Raw genomic sequence first — 26,446 nt, 5'->3', positions numbered from 1 at the left:
CATTTCTTCATAAGAAAAAATCAACCTATGTAAATTAGGCATGGGTCATGATAATAAGGTTGACTATTTATTTATTTTTGTTTTATACATGATAAAACTCTCTTAGAAAAGTGACATCTCTACAGTCATCCTCTTCAAAACAACACTGCTAAAGACATACATACAAGCAGATGCCTTTGTACTTTCTTGTACCATACATTAAGTTAAGTAAAATTGGCTTTAAATTTACATTTATTCATTTAGCAGACACTTTTATCCAAAGCGACTTACAAGTGAGGAATACAACAAGCGAGTCGTCATGATGAGGCAAATAGACAAAAAGTGCTCATAATACAAGTTATAGGCAGTGCTCAGATTATCCTAAACTACAATAGAGAGGGATTAGAGGTGAAAGGATAGGAATAAGAAGGTTTTTTTTTTTTGATGAGGTTAAGTGCTCACGAAAGAGATGCGTTTTCAGCTGTCTAAACTGATATTGCCAGGGATTCCACATTCCGGATGAAGGCAGGAAGATCATTCCACCAGCAAGGGACAGTGAATGAGAATGTTCTGGAAAGTGATTTCGTGCCTCTCTGTGATGGTACCACGAGCCTTCGCTCCTTTAATGAGCGCAGGTTTCTGCTTTAAATGTAAGAATACATATTGTGTGTACACCCGTGAAGAAGTATGTCTGATCAGGGTTAAATTAACCCAAACATAGCAAATTTTTGATGGCTTCCTTACACCAGACCCCTTACACCAGACGTGAGTGTCGCTTTGCGACAAAAGCAAATAGAATCCATTATAATCAGTGATGTTGTACTGTCTAAACTGATGCCCTGTTCTATTTCTGACATACTTCAAGCACTTGGGCAACTTCTGACACGAAGAACAAATTGGCCCTGTTTACACCTGGTATTAAGATGCATTTTGGTCTATCAAATCACAAGAGGACAACACTAAATACAGGTATAAACGGGGTCTAAAACGTTTTGAGCATGTCCACTTTCAACCACTTCCAGGAGTAGTCGAAAACACATTCAACTGGATTGCTTTTGTAGTGTAGACGCTCATGTGGTTATGTGTTTGAACAGCCACTAAAAACCGCCTTCTCTCTGCCTACTAACCTAATGCATAAACATTGTTGGAAGTGCGCTAGCCAGACGGGATTTAAACTTTGTTGGTTGAAGACTCTTCACATTTGGCATGGTCTTGCGGCTGTCAGAAACGAAAGCTGCTGCTCTCCTCCGTATGTTTTTCCGTTGTCTCCCGGAGCATTCATATGTAAATTGCTTGAGCTTATTTCGTCCATTAGATGGAAAGATCTGAAAAAGCCTATATATTTACCCGCCCATAGACCCTCCCCTCGAAGAAATCAGAACAGAAGTGGTCGAAAGTGTACAAAAGAGACGGATTAAAACACCAGGTGTAAACGGGTATGTGTCTCCCTCGTCTACTCGTGAGCCGATCGACAAAAAAGCATCTTGATACCAGGTGTAAATAAGGCCATTTACAAAGGTCGCATTGTCATGTCTAGTAGACAGCCTCAAACTGTTGCATCTGGTGTAGACACTGTGTTAGTCATTCAGACAACTGAATTAAGTGTAGCTAAATTAAAATATATGTAGATTTTACCACCCCTACACCAAATTAATTAACCATCAAGCGTTTGACAAACAATATCACGGTTGCTCTCTGAGATCGTATCAGATTGGTTCTCATTTTCCATTCACCCATGTGAGCCATTACCTAATTAAACCAGTTCATAAAACCCCTTGTAAATTATGTCAAGAGAGACCTTGACCTGTTTGGTCCTATTGATTACTCTACAGATGATGAGAGACAGATCCTGATAATCAATATCACTGCATATGTGCTCAGGTTTGCATTTTGTGAGTGTGCATTTGCACAGAACAAAATTATCCAATGGATACAAATCTGGACGGTAAAAAAACCTCTGAATTAGCTTAGAATTTCTTGCGCCACCTATATTCTGTGATCAAAATTCATAGCACAGCTATGTAGTAAATGCTGCACTTCAATGGACAACAAACAATGCTTTGCCAGTAATTTTCTCTGTTTATACAAGTTTCACTGATAAGAGTACCATTTGTGTTTTGATGGCCCTAGCAACCTGGACTGGTTTAAATGCATTGCCATAGCACATTGTCACATGACAAGCAACCTAAATGTTTACACAGGCCTTGTGTTTCACCTTTGGTTTAGGATTTCAGTTGCTCAGTCAGTCACAACAGGGGAAACTGGGCCGGACAAAAGGCAAGTGCGACCCATGGGAAAAGACCTATCCTGTCCCCTACCAAGGGCTCTCGTGATTGCTATCATTACCAAGGGAAATTCCATCATCTTCCCTTTGTTACCTGAAGATAGACCAACCTCAATCAAACACTGCTTTTGCACGCTCGCATTCAGCTTATAGTTATTAATAAGCACTTATTGCAATTTCCTCACTTTTATTGTAGCTTCCTCCTATTGTATAGCTGCGATTTAGTGTGCAGTATGAGGCTGTTTTGATCACATCAAATATGCCTTGTTGTTTGAGATAATTACATTACATAGTCCCTAGTCTCATGTATTTATTTAGACTTATTCAGTTTCGACTGTATAGACACGGTCTAGATTTTATGGTTTCCTCAGTTCGTTGTAGGTTTATCACTGGACTTTTATAATAGTTATGTTGGCCTTTTTAATAGTCATTCGGTAGATTATTATTACTTTTAAAAAACTTTTAAAAGAAGTTTATTATGCACATATTCAAATCCAATTCCAGATAGCTCTGAATCTAGTTTATTTGTGTTTACTTTGTCGGTTGATAAGGAGTCTGTTGTCCACTGGAGCACATGTCCTGACTCCACCCACCCTCTCAGTGTCTGCCTCTATTTACCCGTGGAGCAGATGGATACACTAGAGATCCGAACTGAGAGTCTACACAACAAGAAAAATAGTTTTTTAACGATGAGTTACCACTAAATTAGCTCTGAATACATTTCTCCGATCAGTCATTCGAATGCTCAGAAGAACCTGAGCAGTTGCCAGTGTGTTTTAATCATTTATTCAGCATGTGGTAGAAGGATGGAAAAGCTGTAGTGAGGGTTGCCTCACCACTGTCCGACGTAAAGGATGACTTTAGGTGGTCTGGCAACTGCTTTAAGTACCTCCACAGAATGCCTTTCTGCACACGATGGAATACGAATATTGCTGCAAAGTGGCTTCATGTACCAGGACAACATCAACCCTTTGTAAGTCTGAAAAATATCAGCATATGTTTTTAACATTGAAGTAAATTCAGAAGTCCTTTTCTGTTTTCTTCTTTTTTTAATATATACATATTTATTTATTTATTTATTTTTCTTCTCTCTTATTTTCTATTGACAATTTTGGAGTCTTTTTCTTCTTTCTTTCTTTCCTGTTTTTAAATTTCTTTCTTTTTTTACCCCGTATTTTGGTTAGTTCTTTTATTTATTTATTTTCTATTTTCTTTTAATTGATTTTTTTTCTTAAGAGCATTTGTTTATTTATTTATTTGCTTTTGGGAGTTGTTTTTTTATTTAATTTCTATTTTCTTTTATTTCACTTCATTTGTTTTCTTTTCTTCACTCTCTCACACATAGATTCCAAAGTTTGGTTATATTACGAGACCATCGAGCTCTTTATTTTTGCTGTCATGACTGAAAACTGGTACTCCCTGTAATGAAGGATGTTCAGTTCATCTAAATAAATATGCATGTATTCGTGTCACATGGTGATTGAGGCAGTCAAAACAAACATAGTATAATTTTACACCTTACATCACTTGTACACGTTCTTCCTATTCTCAGTAAACAGGAAGTTCTTGCCGCACACCCGTTTTTATCATTATGCAAAAACCAAAGTTTTCATTCCGCTGCAGACCACACAATCTCTTAAGTGTTAAAATATTGTACAGTACAGTGCAGAAACGGCATTACATTTTAACTGTGATTTGTATATATGTGTAAATTAAGATAGCAGTGTCTAAGATGTGCCCTTTTTGTCTTTACATACACAACATTGACATCTTTTTAATGTTCTAAAGCATTTCTATTACAGAAACTCTCAAAATCATTCTTTTGAATATGCAGACTCTCTAGATTCATATAAATCAACTGATCAAAATTGAATCAGAAATGTGCTGGAGAATAACACACATGCAGCTGGTTTCAATAAAGACTCAAACTTAATGCTGTCAATAGACACACTGATAAAGTGTTTGGTTAAGCATTACACGTTTGTCATCTCGTCTTTCTGTCTTTCCCCTCCCTTTTCCTGCTGTAACACACAAACCACTGCTTAAATGAAACCATGTGTGTTATTATTTCATTGTACAGTGTGAGGAGACAGACGACCGTAGATTGAAGTGTGGTTGGACAGTTCTTGACCCCTGTAAAACTGCCACTTTATTTGTATGCTTCTCTGAGTTTGTTAGTTTCTGTGGTGGGTATTCAGTGAATAGTTTGCACATTTTAAAAATTGTTTTCAAGAGTGGAAGGATTTTTGGGATTTAACTGGGAAACTTCCTTATTGAATCGACTCTGATTACTCTCAACTGCAGGTTATTATGTCCAACTGAGCCAAGATGTTGTGAAATAAGGCAAGGCAAGGCAATTTTATTTGTATAGCACATTTCATACACATTGGTAATTCAAAGTGCTTTACATAAAGAAGAATAATAAAAATAGAACATAAGGAATAGAAATAATAGTAAAAACAGAGAATTTTGCTATCTGGATGGATGAGCTAGGAAGTCTCAGAGAGGTTTTTGTTGTTAATAAGCCAAGAAATGAAATGAAAAATGTGAAATTGAGCCAAGAACTATGAGTTTATTCCTATTCAGACAGGGGGACATTAGAAAAATTTGTTTCACAAACGTACTTTGCGATTTTAATCCCGTCCGAATCTGCCATGTCTGTGTGTTGTTTTTTTTTTGTTGTTTTTTTCTCACAAAACTTCTGTAAAAATTCCAGAGCAAATTACCTACTGTTTTTTGGCAAACTCAGCAGTCGTTTGAGAAATCTAATCCCGTCCGAATGTGAATGTTTGTGATTGCCGATATTGTATTCATATTAACGCTTCTCCTCAAGTGCTTTCATTCCATTTCAACATGGATGGTATCTGATGAAAAAATACAATTATAAAATTAATAAATAGAGCCAATTCGCAGAAACTGCAAAGACTGCCCTTTTTAGTATCGGTGTCTGGTACTTGTCTAGATGTCTCTACGTACTTACGTGTGTTTATTATAAGCAGTCAGCCACTTCTATAAACCTGAAGTTTATTTAAATGGGGCTTTAATAATAAATAAGTTATATTGATAAGTAATCCTCATAATTTTGGTGATATTCTTGACCTCCCTAATTTTTTTTCCACTTTGATAATCTGTTCCACTCATTACAATACGACAGAAAAGATCTGTCACAATATCCATTTCTTCCACTCCACTATCCGCATGTAGTCTAACATAAACTGAAGTGTGTGTGTGTAAATGATATAATAAATTACAGTAACACTGTACAATAAGGTATCATTTGTTAACATTTGTTAATTCATTAACTAACAATGATCAGTATATTTGTACAGCATGTTAACTAATGAAACCTTAATGTAAAGTGTTACCTAAATATTACTGACTTGTTGTATTATTATTTAGAAAGCTCTTAGGCCCAAATATGCTGCAAAAAAGAAAAAAAAATCCTATTAATAAAACACTTCTTTATAGTAGTTATAAAGAAATAACGTAACAGGTTCATGATTAACAACAGATCATTGAAGAGATGCAACAGACTTTAGACACACACAAAGTCACATGTACACACTCCCATAATACTTCATTCTCACACTTTTAAGCCGACCTACAATAACACCCTCGTAAAAAGACATATGGTTAAGCACATGACTCAAAACAGCAGACGAACACACACTAAATGAATCTGTGCCTCTCTCACTTCTCTGCTCTTTCTGCTATTCACACTCGTTCTTGTTTTATAGTCTGCATAGTCTGAATGTCACTGATTGGAAGGAGATATGTTGCATGGTATTATTCAAAGAACAGAAACTCGCACACACAGATCCCCCAGCTGTCGCAGTGATGGGGAACAGAGTGTTCTTGTTTGTGTCCTGCACAGAGAGTTCGGTGTGTGAGCTAATGCCTTCAAAAAGGAGTCCTCCCATATTCCCCACTGAACTCAGTGTCTCATGTTCCACACAGGATTTAAAACACATCAGAGACATTCATAGAACATATAGAAATAACACAATGTTTCTTTTACATGATAGACATCGTTAAGATGGCTAATTTAAAAATTAACAGTCTGATTTCTTAGTGCAAGCAAATAGTATTTACAGTCTCAGTTTTGTTTCTGGGGTTTACTATATAGATTTTAACACTTGAATGTTAAAAAAAACGCCTTATTTTTAAAATATTTTACATTATTGCAGCTCTCTTCCCAGTCAGTAACGTTGTGTTTAGTTCCTGTCTCTGTTAAGCCCCTCTTTTCAAAAAGTGTAGTGTGCTCTGATTGGTCGGCTGGACCAGGGTGTTGTGATTGGTCAACTGCTTCGAGCCTGCATGTTTTGTCACACCCCTCACCATAATCGTTTCAACACACTACTACTTTGAACACACTACTAATGCAACTCAACCAGGCCTTGCCCCATTTTGTCTCCTTGTTTGCCTTAGGCAAGAATTTAAATGAGGGATATTGTGACATGTACGTTCCCGGAAGAAACTTAAGACTACAATCGACAGAATCCACCTCTTATGTCAGAATTAAATGAGAGAAGGAAGGAAACATGACTATAACAGAAGAGGCTTGGTTAAAAACATGTAGATCCCAATGGAAAACCAAAGGCTTTCACCAATGGAGGTTATTTGTCTGGAAAAATGTAATTCAAATTTTTTTTTTTTTTATTCACCAGCTCAAAAATGCCATAGTGAAATAGGATCAGGATGTTGGAGACACTTTAATTCAGAAGTAGCAAATTATCACCATATATTATGGGCATGTCCAGTCATTCACATATTTTGGAACAATGTACACAGGACATTAGAGACTATATCAAAATTCCATTTAAATTTTATGTCTTATATATTTGGGAAATCTGGATTTGCATGAAACCAATTATATGTACCTAATAGAGAATATTTCTGGTTTTCAGCTAAAAATGTACCCTTATGTGTAAATGGCTTCAACCTACTTCACTCACTATAGAAGACTGGAAAGCAATTGTAATTGAAATATATAAGATGGATATCCTTTCCTTTTCTTTAAAATTGACAAAGCAAAAAGGGGCTCTATTGTGGAAAAGATGGAAGGAATTTGTGGAAAATCAAGTAATAATATAATAGATGTAATCATAGATTATTGTTGTAAATTAAACACTGTAATTATGCAGTATGCAGTATGCGCATTTATCTACAATCGAGGTTTTTCAGGGAGTTCAGAAACAGTGTTTACTGATAAGAGAGATTAACTTCCTTTGGAGTGACTTTGTGCTTTGTAACTTTACAGACCTTTTTCACGCTCAAGCAACAACATTAAACGCTAAAGAAAGTTAAATGTAAAAAAAAAAATGTAAAAACATTAGTTTCTTTAGATTTTTAGGTTTCCTCTTAGTTTTATCTTCATTTTAATGTGCTTAACATGACAAATTCATGGGTTTCAAGGCAAATAGTTATTTATTGTAATGTGATAGGTTTTTTTTGATAATGCATTTTGTCTACCGTTGATGAAGAATGATGAAATTTGCCAGAAAAAGCACTACTCATTTTGCTCATTTAAAAAGGAGTGCACAGGGATGATAAAATACACAGATAAAGGATCATTTCCACAACTAATGTGCATCCTATGCTATTCCTTTTGCTATTTATGTGATAAATTAGTGCTAAACAAGCTTTCTGCCTTCGAAACATTGTTCAAGAATGCCATTTTATTCCACCCAAAAATCTTGACACAGTTCAAGCTCAATTTTCATGGATGAAAATAATGACTTTATTTAACAATTCAAACTGTTGTCATACGCAGTTGACGTAGTGAGTGCAGTGCAGGCTTATGTGCTTATGTCCGAACGCCGGCTCAGTATTGGCCGATGCGGTTCACATGAGCAGCAGGATGCGGCCAATAATGAGCCGGACGGTGCGCGTAACAACAGCGTATGTGCGAGTGACTTGAGCGTTGGAAAACAATCCACTAGATGCGTCTTTCTTTGCTCACAGCCAAATGCTCGCGCACAAAACTGTGCGCAGAATGCAGCGGAATGTGGAAAATGAAATATATCCGGGTCTTTTTAATGTCTGAATTCACTCACTCATTTTCATTAACTTATTTAGAAATACGCACTCCTTCAGAAATAATTACAATATGCTAATTTGGTGCTCAAGAAACATTTCTTATTATTATCAATGTTGAAAACATTAGTTCTGCTTAATATTTTAAACCGTGATACTAGGTACTCTGATAAATAGAATATTTAAAAAATAGCATTTCTTTGAAATAAAAAACATTTGTAACATTATAAATGTCTTTACTGTCCTTTTTGATTAAAATCGATTAAATGTGTCCTTGCTGAATAAAAGTATTTACTTATTTATTTTTAAAAAAATCTTACTGACCCCAGACTTTTGAACAGTAGTGTATTCATATTCAGATATACACATTATCTCAATTTCTGTCGCTTTCTCTGTCCTCAGCATCAGTGAGAGCTTTCTAACAGTGAAAGGTGCCGCCCTTTTTCTTCCACGTGGGAATGGCTCCTCTTCCTCTTCCTGCTCCTCCAGAATTACAGCACAGCGCAGCAAACATGCAGGTATGGGCATCCATTAGACAGCACGTGTAAGCTAGGCAATAAAAAGCATATGAATATGTATGATTAATAATGGATTTTAACTCTTTTTGTACAGGGGACCTTCAGCAGCACCTGCAGACCATGTTCACTTTACTGCGGCCAGAGGACAACATCCGTCTGGTGAGCACCATACAGTAACTAGCTCTTTGCCAAAATCTAGTGAGCTGCCTATGTAGACAACAATTTTGGGCAAGTTTTGGACAGAAGCAAGCAACACTGCATGAATACTTTACACATAATAAAATTCCAAAATGTATTGCAGCAACCTTAGGGAACATGCAAATCATAGCATAAAAACCTAAAGGGCTTATCTAAAAAACTGATACTGTGTTTTTCTGAATTAACTCCTTACCCTCCCTACAGGCTGTGCGGTTGGAGAGCACCTTCCCCCAGTGCACCCGCTACATGGTGGTGGTCTCCACTAATGGTAGACAGGACACAGAAGAAAGCGTGGTGCTGGGCATGGACTTCAGCCCCTCCGACAGGTTTGTGTGTACTGCTACTTGTACTGTTAAGTTAAACCAATTAAATGTAGTAACAACAAATACGTACATTTTGTGTGTGTTGCAGTTCCTGTTCCATAGGCATGGTGCTTCCTCTGTGGAGTGACGCACGGATCCATTTGGATGGTGACGGGTAGGTGTGGCAAATCTGTTAAAAACTGACAAATGTACATCTGATTGTGCAGGTTGTTCGGATAGTGTTTCACTCCTCTGTTTTCTTCACAGGGGTTTCAGTGTGTCTACAGATAACAGGATACACATATTCAAGCCAGTCTCAGTCCAAGCCATGTGGTTGGTGCTTTTCCTTTCTTCTTGAGATTCATTAAATAGAATTTTAAGTAGTGATGCACTGAAATGAATTTTTTACCCAAACAACAGAACTGACATTAAAGTTTCCATATTTATTTTGTGCTGTAACTAGTAGTAAAGATCTTGGGATTTAATAATCAATATCGGTTTATCAAAATGAAGATCAATTAAAATCGATAAATCTATATTTTCCACACAGCTGACGTTTACCTGTTACAGCTTATCTACACTGTGTGTGAAATAGACGCGAGAAACGCTGGTAAATAAATGTCACCATTTTTTCTTTTTTCTTTTTTCAGTTGACGAAATTTCGCTGCATCACTATTTAACACATTTACTGAATTTGATATGAAAACTTGTTTCATTCTGCCATTTATCAAATCAAACATAGTTAGATATTTTACAAAAAATAGTCAATTGGTGAATTGTATTATTCCACTAACATATTTTTTATTGTAATATATTTTATTATTTAATATTATTTATTTTATTATTTATTTTCATAAAAAATGAACTGATTGCATATAATTAAAAAAAAAGATTATTCTATGATTAAATTATATATGATTTTTTTTTTTATTAAAAATGTTTTGACATTAAAGGGTTAGTTCACCCAAAAATGAAAATTCTGTCATTAATTACTCACCCTCATGTCGTTCCACACCTATAAGACCTTCGCTTATCTTCAGAACACAAATTAAGATATTTTTTATAAAATCCGATGGCTCAGTGAGGCCACCATTGCCAGCAAGATAATTAACACTTTTAGATGCCCAGAAAGCTACTAAAGACGTATTTAATACAGTTCATGCGACTACAGTGGTTCAACCTTAATGTTATGAAGCGACGAGAATGTTTTTTGTGCGCCAAAAAAACAAAATAACGACTTTATTCAACAATATCTATAGTGATGGGCGATTTCAAAACACAGCTTTATGAAGCTTCGAAGCTTTACAAATCTTTTGTTTTGAATCAGTGGTTCGGAGCATGTATCAAACTACCAAAGTCATGTGATTTCAGTAAACGAGGCTTAGTTACGTCATAAGTATTTCGAATTTTCAATGGTTCACCACTGTTTTTTTATTTTTTTTATTGTACATTACAACTTTGATATGGTGACATGTTTTGACATGGAGCACTTCTTTCTCTCAGGTCAGCCCTGCAGTCTCTTCATAAGGCCTGTGAAGTGGCCCGCTGTCATAACTACTTCCCAGGCAGCCTCTTCCTGACCTGGGTGAGTTACTACCAGAGCCGGGTGTCCTCAGATCAGGCCTGCATTAACGAATGGAATGCCATGAAGGATGTGCAGTCCCACCGCGCAGACTCGCCCGTGCTTTTCTCTGATGTGTGAGTACTAATTTGTCAATGATCCTGCAATTTGAGCGAATTGAAGCCAGTTTTGAAGGATCATGAGGCTTTATTTTTTAAAGTGCCACCGTTATGCTTTTTCAAATATCACCTTTTATGTAGTGTGTAATATAGCTGATTGTGAATTTAAAAGGTCTGCTTTTCAAAATCATCAAAATGATCGACAAATTAAGTTATTGTCTCCCAAAAGACAGAAACTGCCTGAATAAACATGTCTTAAAGGGGTGGTTGATTATGATTTCACTTTTTTAACTTTAGTTAGTTTGTAATGTTGCTGTTTGAGCATAAACAACATCTGCAAAGGAAGATATTTTCTTTTAAAGAATTCTGTTTAAGGACTACAACAAACGGCTGGTAGGGACTACAGCAAGGAAGATACCAACTTAAGTTATAACCATAATTAAACTAAATTATACCTGTTCTGTCTTCATGCAGCATATACTCTGGCTCTATAGGCATATTAAAAAAAGTTCCCACATGAGTTATTTATAGATTATCATGATATGCCACTTCACCTACATAAATTAAGCAACTAATCATTTAGAAACATCCTGTTGCATTCTACATGTTGTCAGTTCTTGAGTCTCTCCATCATTGTCTGACTCTGGTTTGAACATAAAAGGCTGAACAGTTTCTGCCATTTCCAGTGAGTCTTCATGAGGTTATCAGCACTGCTAACACTATGTGCTAACAGCAGCTCTTGAAACTCCGCCCTCTGCTTAGGAACAGCAGCTCATTTGCATTTAGAGGGAAACACAAAAACGGAGCGTTTTTGCTCACTCTCAAAAAGTGACAAATTTAACATGCTATAAAAAATGATCTGTGGGGTATTTTGAGCTAAAACTTCACATACACACTCTGGAGATATCAGAGACTTATTTTACATCTTGTAAAAATGGCAAAATATCACCCTTTTAAATAATCTGACAGTAATTCCAGCTTTCCTTCACCAACCTACGTAGGTTTGTAACTAATTTGCATAATGCCCACATATGGTCTTCATTGGCTGCCCGCAAATATAATTTATGGTAATGAATGTTTTGTTTCTGACACACACTGTAAGCAAACCAGTCACAACAGACTGGGCTTTCTGACCAATCAGAGCAGAGCAGGCTTTCGTAAAAGAAGGGGTTTAGAGAGACTGGATCCTTGATCAAACCATTTCAGACACTGTGAGAAAAGAGGTGATGCTGCAATGTATTTTATGAGAAAATGAAAGTGTTTTTGACCCTGGATGCATGAAACCCTTTTGTAGAAGACCTCCAAAACAAAATTAGTAACCTAGCATAATAGGGGCACTTTAAAATAAGACACTTTCTCCAAATATTATTCATTAATCATATCTTTGGCCTGCAAAGTTGTACGAGTGGATGTGTGTTAGATTTGAACAAAACATTTTTTTTTTTTTTTTTTGAGTGGTTTTGGAGGATGTGACAGCTTTAACAGAATAGTGAAAGTTTATTTTTCTTTTTACCTTGTGTCTCCAGGCCAACTGAGCGAGAAAGAACAGAAAGACTCATCAAGAATCGTTTGAGAGAGATCATGATGCAGAAGGACCTTGAGAACGTGACCTCAAAAGATGTATGATGCAAATACACATCCTAAAAATCACTTCCTGAATGATTTATTAGTTCTGTAGAATTTTCTCACGTGTACTCGGCTCACGCTGTACCTGCACACACACACACACTCCTGTTTAGATACGCACGGAGCTGGAGATGCAGATGGTGTGTAACCTACGGGAGTTTAAGGAGTACATTGATAATGAGATGATCGTCATCTTGGGACAGATGGACAGGCCCACAGAGATTTTTGAGCATGTTTACCTGGTGAGAATGATGTCACCCACACATTTTAATCATACATTTCAGTTACATTGTACCATCAGTCATTTTTGAATTGTATCTAATTATAGGGTTCTGAATGGAATGCATCTAATCTGGAAGAACTACAAAACAGCGGGTGAGCTTTGTAGATGTCCTCGTCTGAAAACACTCTCATGCCTATAATACCTGTGGTAGAAGCTAGTTTGTTGTTTTAGCCATAAACCTGTTACCTTTTATATTCTCTTTGAAGTCTGTTCCTGGCATTAATGATTATACAGATTTTCAGTTATGTCTTTGTGTTTACCATCAGGGTGCAATACATCCTTAATGTGACGCGGGAGATCGACAACTTCTTTCCAGGGCTATTTGAGTACCACAATATCCGGGTTTACGACGAAGAGGCCACAGACTTGCTGGCTTACTGGAATGACACTTACAAGTTCATTTCTAGAGCCAAGTGAGTAGGAATAACCTCCTAATGCTCTCTTTGGAGTAGTATGTGCTGGTGTTCTAGATGTAATTGATATAAAGTTGTTTCAGACTTCTTATGCTACGTTTGTTATATCAGAAATACCACAATTTATGAGTTGACAATCCTGAGATTTTACTTTGAAACATTTTAGTAATGCTTATATTTGATCCATTAATAGCAGAAAAGTACTTTATAACTAAAAATAGGGATATAGCGATATTAAAATTCTGGCAATAAAATATAACTGACTAATACAATTATTATTATCATTATTCTATTAAATATTACTATAAATCTAATATAATAAATAAATATATAAATAATTCAAAGTATTAAAATAAATCTATAGTAAAACATACACTGTTTAAAAAGCTACAAGTTGATTTAGGCATCACAACATTGTAATGTACAGAATGAAAAATGGAAAATCATTTTGAGATTGCACTTAACAGTGCTATTGAAGCAAGCAACATTTTTCAGTATGCTGTGCAACCCTAATTAATTCATCTTTTATATGCACTTAAAAAAAGAGCAAAAATAGCACTGGAGCACAAATGCTGGAACACTGTCTATAATAAAATGGCTTATTAAAATGTGTTGAGGTATCTAACTAGCTTTTACTGTTGAAATTGCTGCCATTTTGCTGCTGCCATTCTTTAAATATGACTTCACAATTCATTTTTTTTTTTTTTTTTTTTTTATACAAGGAAACCAATGAGCAATGCAAATGCTCACGATCCAAATGAATAAGAAACATAGAAATCAAATAACAGCCAGAAAATTCATAAGGATAAACAGATGATCAAAAGAAATGCTGGAGAAATCAGAACTTTCAACAGTTTCCAAGTTGTTTTTAGTCATAAACTCAAAATTACAGTCACTCTGATATAATGTGAGCACAGAATTTGTATAAATAAATCGTAATTTCAGGTTCAAAGTTTCTCTTTCTTTCTCTCTCCTCCTTGGTTTCAGATAAAGTCTTAATTCAAATTCATTGTTAACCTGTGTTTTAGTTTTGCTTTACCAACATGTGTCATGTTGACAGTACTAGCAGCACTACATCCATCTTTTAACAAAAGACTAATCTGATACCTACAGGAAAGCAGGGGCAAAGTGTCTGGTGCATTGTAAGATGGGTGTCAGTCGTTCGGCCTCCACTGTGATCGCATATGCCATGAAGGAGTACGGCTGGGACCTGGAGCAGGCCTTTGAGTATGTAAAAGAGCGGAGGGCCGTCACCAAACCCAACCCATCGTTCATGAGACAGCTGGAAGAGTATCAGGGAATCCTGATGGCCAGGTAAATATGTCAGTTGAATGTTTGTGAATAGCAGGAAATGTCTGTGCATTAAAAATATTTAAACATGCAAGTATGCCACTCACTCAAATAAATGTAGACACGTTCACCTCCATTCTGATGACACTGTTCTTTTCACAGTTGATTATAGGGCTCTAATTGTATTCTTTGAGAAGTTACAGTGGCTGTTCGACCACATTCCACTTAGTAACATATGCATCTTTGATCGTGTCTTTGCGTCTCAGAGGTTGTAGTTTTGTGCATGTGGGCTTTGGTGTGGGTGGGGCAACACAATGCACTTTGCACTTCCTGTAAAATTAATGAATGGGGCTATTCATGTTTTTAGGTCTAACAAAACCTCTCAAGCTGTGAAATATTGTTAAATGAATAATATAATACAGTTTATAGTTTATATTTACATAATTCTTTATATTTACATCATTTTCTATCTTCTCTCTGACCCTTTAAACAGTTCAAACACTTATTTGCCTCATACACAACTTTGATTCAGCAAGGATGCAATACATTGATCAAATATGTGACAGTAAAGGCATTTGAATTTCAAATAAATGCTGTTCTTTTAAACTTTCTATTTATCAAAGAAACCTGAATAAACACATATCATGGTTTCAACTCCACAAACAATGAGAAGCACAACTGCCTTCAACACTGGAAAAATAATAAGAAGAAAAGAAAACAGCATATTAAAATGATTTCTGAAGGATCATGTGACTGATTGAAGACTCTAGTAATGCCATGGTATGACCCTTTTAAGATGAACAAAACCGCCAGTGAATGTTTGGTAGTTATTTATAGCACAGTTTACATTTCTCTGTCTTATCCTGCAAGCTGTCATATGTGTACTGTAAGTCTGTAAATGTGTTGTTACAGTCAATAGTTACTCAGCTGATTAGAGCAGAGGGTGTGAAATAATACAAATGTGCCATGATTGTCTCTTTGTTCTTCTGCAGGACTATGTTATAATTCATTAGTAGTTTGCTTCAAAAACAGCATCATATTTTTACAGCAAAATGTTAAACTTATTATCTTAGGAATGCACTGTGGAATTTCTGGCCTGACAACATAACCAGCAATCAACAGTTTGTGCAGCATGAAACATACAGAGTATGAAAATGGCATGTTGTTACTTACAGAAGATGATCCCACTTAAAACTAGCCCAAACACAATGCAAGTTGACAACCACAGCGATGTCAACTAGGCTAAAAACATGGTATTCTTTCAGCTCACACTATGCGCACACATGCACGTTGACGTATGAGACTGGTTAGGTCTTGCATGCACACTACAAAAAACAATACAGCAAGAAACTATACGGTCACACTTTATCAGTTAGAATTATCATCTGTAATTCGACTTTCTGTATCAATAATCAGTTTTCCATATTTATTATCAAACAATATATCAGCCACCAAAATGCATTGTACACCTCTAGTTCTTTTATTCATTGCTCCACTGATGGTTAGTTTCATAAACATATGCCTCCTTTTTGATTTTATTAGTTATTGCCACTCCCTGCATGTTTTGTTTACTCAATCTTTCCTTTTCTCCATAATAGCAAACAGAGACACAATAAGTTGTGGCGTTCCCATTCGGATAGTGATCTGTCGGAGCACCATGAGCCGCTCTGTAAGGCCACTGCTGCACAGTCTCTCGGACGCTCCAATTCCCGCAACCAGACCTTCGGCCAGACGTCACCTTCAATACATGAGCTACTGCAGACTCTCACACCCATCTCAGCCAATGCTACTGGAGTTAAGGAGCAGGCGGAGCCCGATACGACATCCTGGCCAGATACTCACATTTACAACGGTCTGGGGAACCTTGATGACAACCTCCATAAACCCACAGAGACCCCCTCCATCCCCAGACCCAGGGCTGCCACTGTGGTCCCAGAGGCTAGATCTGATGTCACCTCTGTGACCGTTGCTGAGGCGGTCTCACTGGGTCGTCCTCATCCACCCGCAGCTGTACATCACCCACCCTCGTCACCCAGGCTTCTCTCAGATGCAAAGGCCAATCAAGTACTGCCTGAGCAGCTTGAGGTGTCCAATCTTGTGCCTTTGGAGAAGTCTAGTCCAAAGGTGCTCTCATCTGTGAACGTTAGGAGTAGGACTCCTGAGCCATGCACACAGGCCCCAGACTCTTCAGGGCTGCAGGATCTCAGCCAGCAAGTGCCTAACACGGAGACGGACTGTGCGGGGTTAAGTCACAGCAGTGATGAAGACCAACACCCCAGTGCCACATTACACAGAGCTGAGCTCTCTACCACCCCTCCCTCGACTCTAAGCACAGACCGCATTGACTTCTTCAGTGCCAGAGAGAAGTTCCAGGGCCTTTCTCAGGAGGGCCAGATCCGCGGGACTTCTGAGCAGGCGGTGCAGCAGGCACCTCGGGACAAAAGTCCAAGTGTAGAGACCAAACGGCTACTTCCTGACAACCCTATCAAAGAGGAGGAACAGAAAAAGGTAAGGGACTGGGGGGATTATGCCATTTCAGTAACTTCCCATAGTAGGATTGAAAATTATGTCATTATTTACTCACCCTCATGACATTCCAAACCTGTACAACCTGTGCTTTCTTCTATGGGACACAAATAGATATTTTGAATATTGTCTATAACATGAAAGTCAGTGGGGAACAATAGTACTCCATTGACTTTCATTGTATATCTTGTATACCTTCATTTATTTTTGCAGAAGAAAGTAAGTCATACATGTTTGGAACAACAGGGTGAGTAAATGATGACATGGCTTGTCCGTTTAAAGAATCAGATAAACTCTTTTTCATAAACTTTAACGTATATAATGATGTATTAATGTGCTAAAATCCTAAACTTGTGTTTAATTCATTTCTTACTTGGAGAAATAAACAAAATCACAGTGTTAACTATCAGTGAAATAAATCTCTATGAATGATTTTAAATGCTTATTTAGATAGCTGGACAAATCTTTAAATGAATCTGTCTTAATATTATGTTATCGTCCTGCAGCAAGGGAATAATGTTCCAGAGAGTAAGTGTCAAACTTTATTAAAATCAGGATCCGTTCCCATACCGTGTCTCACCATAACCATGTTTGAGTGAAATCTCATGCCCCACACTGCCACCCACTGTTGATGAGAAATGTTGCATGGGATCATTCATCTGTCATGGTGTTGATCAATCTGCTGAAGTTGCATTGGAGTTTTATGCACATGTATAGTGAATGGTGAAGTGTGTAATTTTGTGACATTTAAAATGCTTTTATACATTCCAGTTTCATGTTCCCATTTAAACTAAAAGAACACCAATCCTATAACCAATCCTTAACACTATCTGCTTCCATCCCAGATACGAATTTCATTTATACCAAAAATCTGAAAGCAACTTGTGAATAAAGCTGCGTTTCCATCCGATGTGTTCAAAAGAACAAAATGGTCGCTTCTGGAAAAAATTGGCACGAAATATAAATGCAAATGGAAGTTGGAATCACTGGGAAAGCCACTGTGACTCTTTTATTAAATGTAACAAATTACTTACGGGTTCAGTAATACAAGCCAGTCATCTGACTGACCAGAGAAACATGTTTTCTTTTATTCTCTAAAGGTGATGATACACAGAGCAATGTTGCCAGGCAATGTTGTTGAGCAATGTTGGTTGGGCACTTTCCCATTGAAAATGGGCAACAAATTTCTATCTGGATACTTTAGATCAAAATTTGTTCCCCATTCTCAATTGGAAAGTGCCCAAGCAACAACATTGCCCGGCAGCATTGCTCAAAAAGTTGCCCCGTGTATCATCACCTTAAGCTAACGTCTGCATCTATGCGTCTATGAATTTACTCCACCACCCAGAATGCCATAGCAATCACATGGTAACTCCCTGGCAACACCCTAGTATCAAGGTTTAGCACGGGCAAGCATTGTTCACATTTTATCGACTTATTTTTTCATTTCTTCTTTGTGCCACTAGAGGCAAAGAAATTATACACTTCACCTTTAAAGGGTTAGTTCACCCAAAAATGAAAATTCTGTCATTTATTACTAACCCTCATGTCGTTCCACACCTGTAAGATCTTCAGAACACAAATTAAGATATTTTTGATAAAATCTGATGCCTCAGTGAGGCCTCCATTGACAGCAAGATAATTAACACTTTCAGATGCCCAGAAAGCTACTAAAGACGTATTTAAAACTGTTCATGTGACTACAGCGGTTCAACCTTAATGTTACGAAGTGATGAGAATACATTTTGGGCCCCAAAAAAACAAAATAATAACTTTATTTAACAATGTCTAGCAATGGGCGATTTTAAAACACTGCTTCATGAAACTTCGAAGCTTTACGAATCTTGTTTCGAATCAGTGGTTCGGAGCGCGTATCAAACTGCCAAAGTTGAAATTTCGAAACACTTATGACTTGACAAAGCCTCGTTTACTGAAACCACATGACTTTGGCAGTTTGATACATGCTCTGAACCACTGATTTGAAAAGAAAAAAAAAGGTTAGTAAAACTTCCAAGTTTCATGAAGCAGTGTTTTGAAATCGCTCATCACTAGATATTGTTGAATAAAGTCGATATTTTGTTTTGTTTTTTTGGCGCACAAAAAGTTGCTTCATAACATTAAGGTTGAACCACCGTAGTCACATGAACTGTTTTAAATATGTCTTTAGTTGCTTTCTGGGCATTGAAAGTGTTAATTATCTTGCTGGCAATGGTGGTCTCATTGAGCCATCAGATTTAATCAAAGATATCTTAATTAGTTCACCCAATTTTAATTTGGGGGTGAACTAACCCTTTAAATCACAAAATAATGAATGTACATATTCAATTCAAATGACCACCCCATGTCCCTGTGTTTCTGCTACAGGAGAGCTGCAGTGTCTCAGTCCATAACATAGTTTCAGAAATGGAGTCCATACAGCACAGTGTAACCCCTCCCCCCCTTCCTACCAGCCAACCTGTTTCCTGTAGCAGCAGTGAGGAAGAGGAGTTCACTCCAGCCACATCAGCAGAAGCTGAAACCGAGAAGGTGGAGCATGGGAATGATTGGCCAAAGGGCACCGTGCGCCGAGCCACCAGGGAGCTGGAGCAGAAGATCAAGCAGGTGGTCTTGTCAGTGGCACAGGTGTCCTCGGCCCCCGCATCTCCCTCGCTACGCTCCCCCGTCAACACCAGCAGCAGAGAGAAAACTGAGGAGACCTCATCCCACACACACCTCACACCTGATCCAAGCACTGTGTCAACACACCATCACCAGCCTCAGAACAACACGGACAAGATGGAGAAAGATGAGAGTCTTTCAGCTGAAGAGGACAGAACAGGGAGTGAAAGCGAGAGACGACTCAGGGAGGGAGAGCACAGGAACACCGGCCTCACGCACTCAAGACAAAGCCATTCAGATTCATCTAGCTCATCTCCAGTCGTGCTTCTCCGGCTTGAGGGAATCACCGAGCAGGAGAGTTACACTGACTCTGACTGTCCCCTGGGACGCTGTCCAAAGGACATGAGAGAAACCTGGGAGACCCTGAAAGAGCTTGGGGCGTTCCTCTGGCAGGTGAGTGGCTGCTCGGACAGGTCCCTCCCGTGGGCAAGGAGGGAGCAAAGAAAGGGCTGGGCTATGCGAGAGAGGACCAAAGAGGTGGAGGCTCGGATCCGGCAGGCTGGACTGACCCCACCCTCAATGATGAAGCGCTCGGCCTCATTGGCCAAGCTTGGGTCTTTGGAGCTCTCGCCCATTGACCTGAGCGAGCTTGACTTGCGTCGTCCCGCCTTACTCCCTGCTCCCACCAATAAGCCACGGCCCCACTCGTACAGTGACGATACCTCAAAAAAGAAGCGTGTTTTACCTCTTTGCACTCCTGCTCTCCCTTCCTCTTCTGCCCCTCCTGTTTCGTCCACTGGATCTCATACGCTCGGACACGCAGAGAATAATGATCAGACTGAAGATGCGGAATATAGTGACTATGATGGCATGCCACTGCCACTCTCTCCACCCTCCAATCAATGTTGGAGGGAGGATGATAAACAGGAGGAGGCTGGTTACGCCCCGTTACCTGCTCCTGCCTCAATACCCGTGGCAACACGCCAACAATATGGGAGGACACATCCCCTGCGGAGGCTGAAGAAACGAACTGTTAACCCTTATCACACTATGTGACTTTTATTCTGTATGTATGAGTGTACGTGTTTGTGCCTGCAAGTGTGAATTTGTGATTTAAAGGGATAGTTCATCCAAAAATGATAATTCTGTCAACATTTACTCACCCTTATCTCGGTCTAAACCTGTATAATTTTCTTCTGTGGAACCCAAAAGAAGATATTTTTAAAAATGTCTTGTTATTCCACATAAGAAACAAAGTCGTACAGTTTTGGATTGACACGAGGTTGAGTAAATGATGACAGAATTGTCATTTTGGCTGAACTATCTGTTTAACTTGCCACGCATACCTCAGTGGGCCTTATCCAACCGGAAATCAAACAATGTGGACATTTTAGAGCACAATGTGATTTGAATGTTTTTGGTGGGATTGATGGCTCATAAAATAGGAACTGTGTAATCCTGACCCATCATTTGAGTAGAAAAAAATTGCTGCTCTGGAGGAACAATGAAGTGCTATGACTGATAAACTTTTTGCACAGTGTCTATCAGGTCGATCTTTGCATACTATGGTAGTACATTACCACTTCATCCTTTACCTGTCAGTCTATGAACGAAACCCACAATGTTCTCTGCTGAATTGGATTCTGGAGGTGTGTGTGCGTGTGTGTGCGTGCGTGTGCGTGCGTGTGCGTGCGTGTGTGTGCGTGTGTGTGCGTGTGTGTGTGTGTGTGTTTGGGGTTGAAGGAGAGCCATAGATGAGTGTGTTTAAATACGTTCAGAAAAGAATGAGATGTAATTGTGAGTGTAAAATTCTTACAGATGTGAGATTATTGTGTATGCATGTTGGATTAATGAGAATGGGATCAGTTCTGTGGTACACGTAGAATGTAGAGTTTATGGGCCTCATTATGCGTATGTATATTTTGTGGATGTGTATGATATGTATACTTAAACATGGGTGTGTGTGTATTTTCTGTCTGTTTTTGGTGCAGTTTCTTTCTTCAGCATTTTCTGTTTTATTAAAGGGACAACAAAAAAGAAACATGGGGTATTTTAATATGCACTTTTTATTATTGTTTTATGTTTTTTTTTAAATTGTGGTTTGTATTTTGGAAGCATGCTCACAGAGTATGTATTTAGAGTTGCTTGTAAGGGTGTTTGTTGTACAGTGCAGAAAAGAAAGAAAGAAAACTGAAATGTGTCTTTCTGTTTGTTGTAAGACTGGAAATATATTTTCTCTTTTTATTGTGCATAAACTGTGACAATTAAAGAAATTTTCAAATTCACAGAGTATTTTTTGGTATTTTTTGGGGGAGGGGGGTATTTTATGACCAGGTTTCCATAGTCCTAAAAAAAAAAAAAAAATGGCCTAAAAATGTAATCTTAAAATGTCATGGAAAATTTATTTTCTTTTTCATATACATATATATATATATATATATATATATATATATATATATATATATATATATAAACAGAAATTGCTCTTTGTGAGTCCAGTCTCTATAAATAATATTAATAATCATTATCCAATAACATGACAAGGAAAGTATTGAGATCTGTTGGTCAAAAAGAGTGGGAACCCTGTATCAATCTAAATGTTTTACTCATATAGTGTTTTTCATAGTGTTCAGGACATAGTTAATCGTTTAACTGATGCTTAGACCTACCAAATGTAGTCTGTAGGTGTTTTAGTCCTAGTAGATAGTATTTTGTATTACACCTAATAAAACTGTTTTTACAGTAAACGGTACAGTACAATACAGTAAAACAAAATGGTCTAATTGTATGTCTTTCAGTTTGCGGACAAAGGCAAGGGTCTATCACAAAAAGTACTTTAACATCTGCAAAGTGAAAAGGTGTCTTAAAAAACTGCATGAAAAGCTATTGACTGTTCAGAAGGTATAAATAAATGGCAGGGGGCTACAGCAAAGTTAATGCCTGACATCCACAGAACTGATGTATACTTAAATCAGAGGTGCAGAATGCAGTGGTTTATGCTGTGCTCACAGCCACCTGACCTCGGTGAGTGCACCCATTGCAATCTATAGCCCTGTCACCGGCCCGAGAGAAATAGCCCGACACCGACAGCCGTTTCGAAAATAGACAGGACCGCCTTGACCCCCCTGCCCATACTCTATGGCAAGCCATTTTCACATTTAACAATGTTTTAACATCTATTTAAATTTATAGTTAGTAACTAAAATATATTCAATATATTCAACACCGCCCTCTGGAATACTTGATTGTGATTGGTCTGTTATGACTTTCCGAGGTCTGATAATACAGGTCTGACTGCTGTATCCGCCTTATTTTGTGAATGTGAGAGACTTTCGATTCATTAGCTGCTATAGGGAAATAATAAGAATAATGAAGTAAACAGTAAAACTTTGCGCAACAAACCAGTGTTTATAATTATGACAATACATTAAAATAATATGGTAACTAAGCCAGTTTGCAATATCAAGCAGCAGGAGCTGTTTTGTACCGCTAAAAAAACTAGAAGCGAAGGACACTGGAAGCTAGACACATTCATTTACAAATGGCCGCACGTACACCATATGTGGCTACACATCACATCACTTCTTTTTTCACTTCACTTTTCAACTCATGACTGTCAGTTGTTTGTGAACTTGGCCTATAAGCTGTTTAAGCTCATTGTATGTAATGCTTGAATGTGGACAAGTTATTGTCATATTATGGATACATGTTACGTATATGTTATGTTATATTGTACACGTTATGGACATATTACCATCTGAACAGGGAAGGTTTTGGTAAAAACTAAACATTAGATTAAAATAATGCATCTTCCCCGTTGCCGAAGCAGTTTCAAATTATGCAAAACTAGTATGTTTGCATAGAGTTCTTAATCTTAACACATTTTCCATATATCTGTTTCTATATTGTATGTTTATATTTGTCAACACACACTTTACACACATTCCTTATCGCTATATACATGGTATATTTGTTATTTTTACTTGTTTGCCCAGTTGAATTATCAGTAATTATCAGCAGTAGTTATCAGTGTATGACAAGTTTTGGTTTTAAAATAAAAAGTTTTCTTACATGCAGATCAATGCGTGTCTGCACTTTCATCCTTATTGACTAATGCTGTCTACTTGATCATTGTGTGGTTTAAAGATACGATGGTGTAGGATGGAGTAAATTAAACTCCAAATAAACATCCATCATTCATTATTTATTACTTGTAATACTTAAGTACATTAAAAATCAAGTACGCCTACTTTTGTACATTTACTCAAGAAAAAGGACTGGGTATCATTACTTTTCATCAAGTCTTGATTTTGTGTACTTCATCCACCACCAGGGCCATAACCACCATAGACATTGAGGGGGACAATTCCCCCCCAAAATTAGAAATGGCCAAATTGTTCCCCCCAATATTTGATATTATTGATGCTGCTCTGCTGTACTCCATTATGCACCGCTCTGTTTGTTTTAAGGATGACAAAAAAAGTTTTAAAAGTTACATTTTTAGGCTGGTCTGCCTCAGCGGTCTAACAGCGCTCATCACTGTCAGAATGAGTGAACTGGCCAATCAAATCAAAGAAGGCGGGGCTTTCTGTTCACAGAAGACGGGTGCGAATTCGCTCGTTTTAGCAGTAAAAGAGTATGTGTTGAGTTAGAAGCTAAACATTTAATATTTGACAACTATTTTATGATTGAAATATTCAGTGACCGACAGTAATATCCACTGATGCAAACTATTCAACATGTTTATGTAATTAATTAAATTTAAAATATGCAATTATTTGATTAATATATGAATAATGTAATTCATAACTGAATCTGATGAGACAACACTTTTTGTGTTTTTGTCATGCAAGACGTACAAATAAGGTGAATATATATATATATATATTCCAAATTGCAAATATATTAATCGTAAACTTAATTTCGTTGACAAATAATTTTCGTCATAATTTTCGTCAACGACATTTTTTCACAGACGATGACTAAATAAAAATGCATTTTGAATGACTAAAACTATGACTAAAATCTACTCTAATTTTCATCGACAAATAAAAATGAGACAAAAAATGATAGAGAGGGACGATTTGGGAAAATAACCAGTCAGGACTGCTGTCCTGTGTGGAAGATGCGCACATTTGAAGTGTAAAGTGCTGATCTAACCGCGGGAAAAGCGGCTCGTCTACAGGCTTGTCCAGCAGCACTTCAGACTGCTTCGCAATTAATGAATAGCGCACATTTATACCAAGCGATTGCTTATGAGATAATGTTAATGAATTATGGCAATGTTTACTATACAATGTTTATACGGTAATATGTTGTAAGAACACATATTTTATTATCCCTCACCTGAACTTAAATGAGCAGCCTGCAACTACAGTACAGATCGCAGACATTTCAGAACAAGAGTCACGGTGTATTTCGGGATGGTTTATTATTATTATTTATTATTACTGTTATTTTGTTTACACAATAAACTGTATTTAACTTAATTTAATTTCAATTTAATTCATAGTAAAGTACTGTATCTTCTGTCACAGGAAAGAAAGACTAAGAACATTATTTGACTGTTCGCTTTGGCGAGTAAAGTACAGTTGGTTGTCTTAAGTGAACATAAGTTTGGAGAATATCAGATGTATATCAGTGTATTGCATCTGTGTATTGTTAGAGAAATGTTTACTTAATGCATTACAATTTAACTAAATTAGGTTTCAGTCGACTAAGGGTGCGTTCACTCTTGTCATGTTTGGTTCGATTAAAACGAACCCTGGTGCGATTGCTTGGTTAGTGCGGTTCATTTGAACATATGTGAACGCTGCCATCCGAACCCTGGTGCGGACCAAACAAGCGGACCGAGACCGCTGAAAAGAACTCTGGTGCGATTCGAATGATATATGAACGCAACACTGACCAAAGACATGTAAATGAACCAAAAACAGTAAGACGAGACCCTAAAATGGACAGAATCCTCACGTATGTCAGTTTTTCTCGTCATAGTCGCGAGTTTGCCCATGACAGGCATCAGACGCGCGTCTCCACGCAGCAGATCGTTTGTGGTGTAAGGGATGGATTCCCGCCGCTGTTTTGACTCCTTTACACATTTTATAAACTCTTCACGAGTTTCCAGCTGGCCAAAATACCATCACATGCAGGCTACGGACAGCTACACAAACACAACGAGTGCATTTACCTCAGAAAACAGCATTGTTATGGATGTTCGGTAAGTTCCGTCTCAAAATAGGCAGTACGTCATAAAATCCGACCAATCACGTTGTGAATGTATCCCTATGCCTTAAGGTTCGGTATCTTTTGGTTCGGTGATAAAATTGCCAATCTGAACGCTAATCGGACCAGGACTAAATGTTTTTTTTTTCTTCTTTGATCCGAATCAAATAAACCAAACGAACCGAACTACAAGTGTGAACGCACCCTAAATCTACTGTAGATTTAGTCGACTAAAACTAAAACAATTTCCGATGACTAAAATATGACTAAAACTTAATGCCATTTTAGTCAAAAGACTATGACTAAAACTAAATCAAAATTTGCTGTCAAAATTAAAGGTACAATTTGTGATATTTTTTTCCGCTAGAGGTCGCTAGAAGCCTATTCAAAACAAAGGCATAGTTTGATGACGCTAAGTTTTAGAGCGGAAACTTGGGACTAGGTCTCCATCTCAACGGATGGTGCAAAAGAATAGGGATTGGAGTCTGGAA

General features: G+C 37.6%; 1 protein-coding gene across 3 annotated transcripts in view; it reads left to right on the top strand.

The window, feature by feature from the left end:
- The window catches only part of ssh2b (slingshot protein phosphatase 2b), a 32,634-nt gene extending 10,641 nt beyond the window's left edge, over nucleotides 1–21,993 (top strand). For 2 of the 3 annotated variants that reach the window (XM_067375554.1, XM_067375553.1), the window contains 13 exons: nucleotides 8,702–8,817; nucleotides 8,912–8,976; nucleotides 9,220–9,341; nucleotides 9,427–9,492; nucleotides 9,585–9,650; nucleotides 10,821–11,015; nucleotides 12,524–12,617; nucleotides 12,737–12,865; nucleotides 12,952–12,998; nucleotides 13,173–13,319; nucleotides 14,433–14,633; nucleotides 16,208–17,117; nucleotides 19,500–21,993. In XM_067375554.1, the coding sequence (XP_067231655.1) occupies nucleotides 8,702–8,817; nucleotides 8,912–8,976; nucleotides 9,220–9,341; nucleotides 9,427–9,492; nucleotides 9,585–9,650; nucleotides 10,821–11,015; nucleotides 12,524–12,617; nucleotides 12,737–12,865; nucleotides 12,952–12,998; nucleotides 13,173–13,319; nucleotides 14,433–14,633; nucleotides 16,208–17,117; nucleotides 19,500–20,789 (3,448 nt within the window). In that variant the 3' untranslated portion in view covers nucleotides 20,790–21,993. Of the gene's footprint in view, nucleotides 1–2,671; nucleotides 3,237–8,701; nucleotides 8,818–8,911; nucleotides 8,977–9,219; nucleotides 9,342–9,426; nucleotides 9,493–9,584; nucleotides 9,651–10,820; nucleotides 11,016–12,523; nucleotides 12,618–12,736; nucleotides 12,866–12,951; nucleotides 12,999–13,172; nucleotides 13,320–14,432; nucleotides 14,634–16,207; nucleotides 17,118–19,499 lie in introns of those variants that run through there. The other variant, XM_067375552.1, reaches the window with a different exon arrangement.
- Nucleotides 21,994–26,446: the final 4,453 nt, after the last annotated feature.

Source organism: Chanodichthys erythropterus, chromosome 22, assembly GCF_024489055.1.
Source record: "Chanodichthys erythropterus isolate Z2021 chromosome 22, ASM2448905v1, whole genome shotgun sequence".
NCBI lineage: Eukaryota > Metazoa > Chordata > Actinopteri > Cypriniformes > Xenocyprididae > Chanodichthys > Chanodichthys erythropterus.
This window is presented reverse-complemented; position numbering and strand designations above follow the sequence as displayed.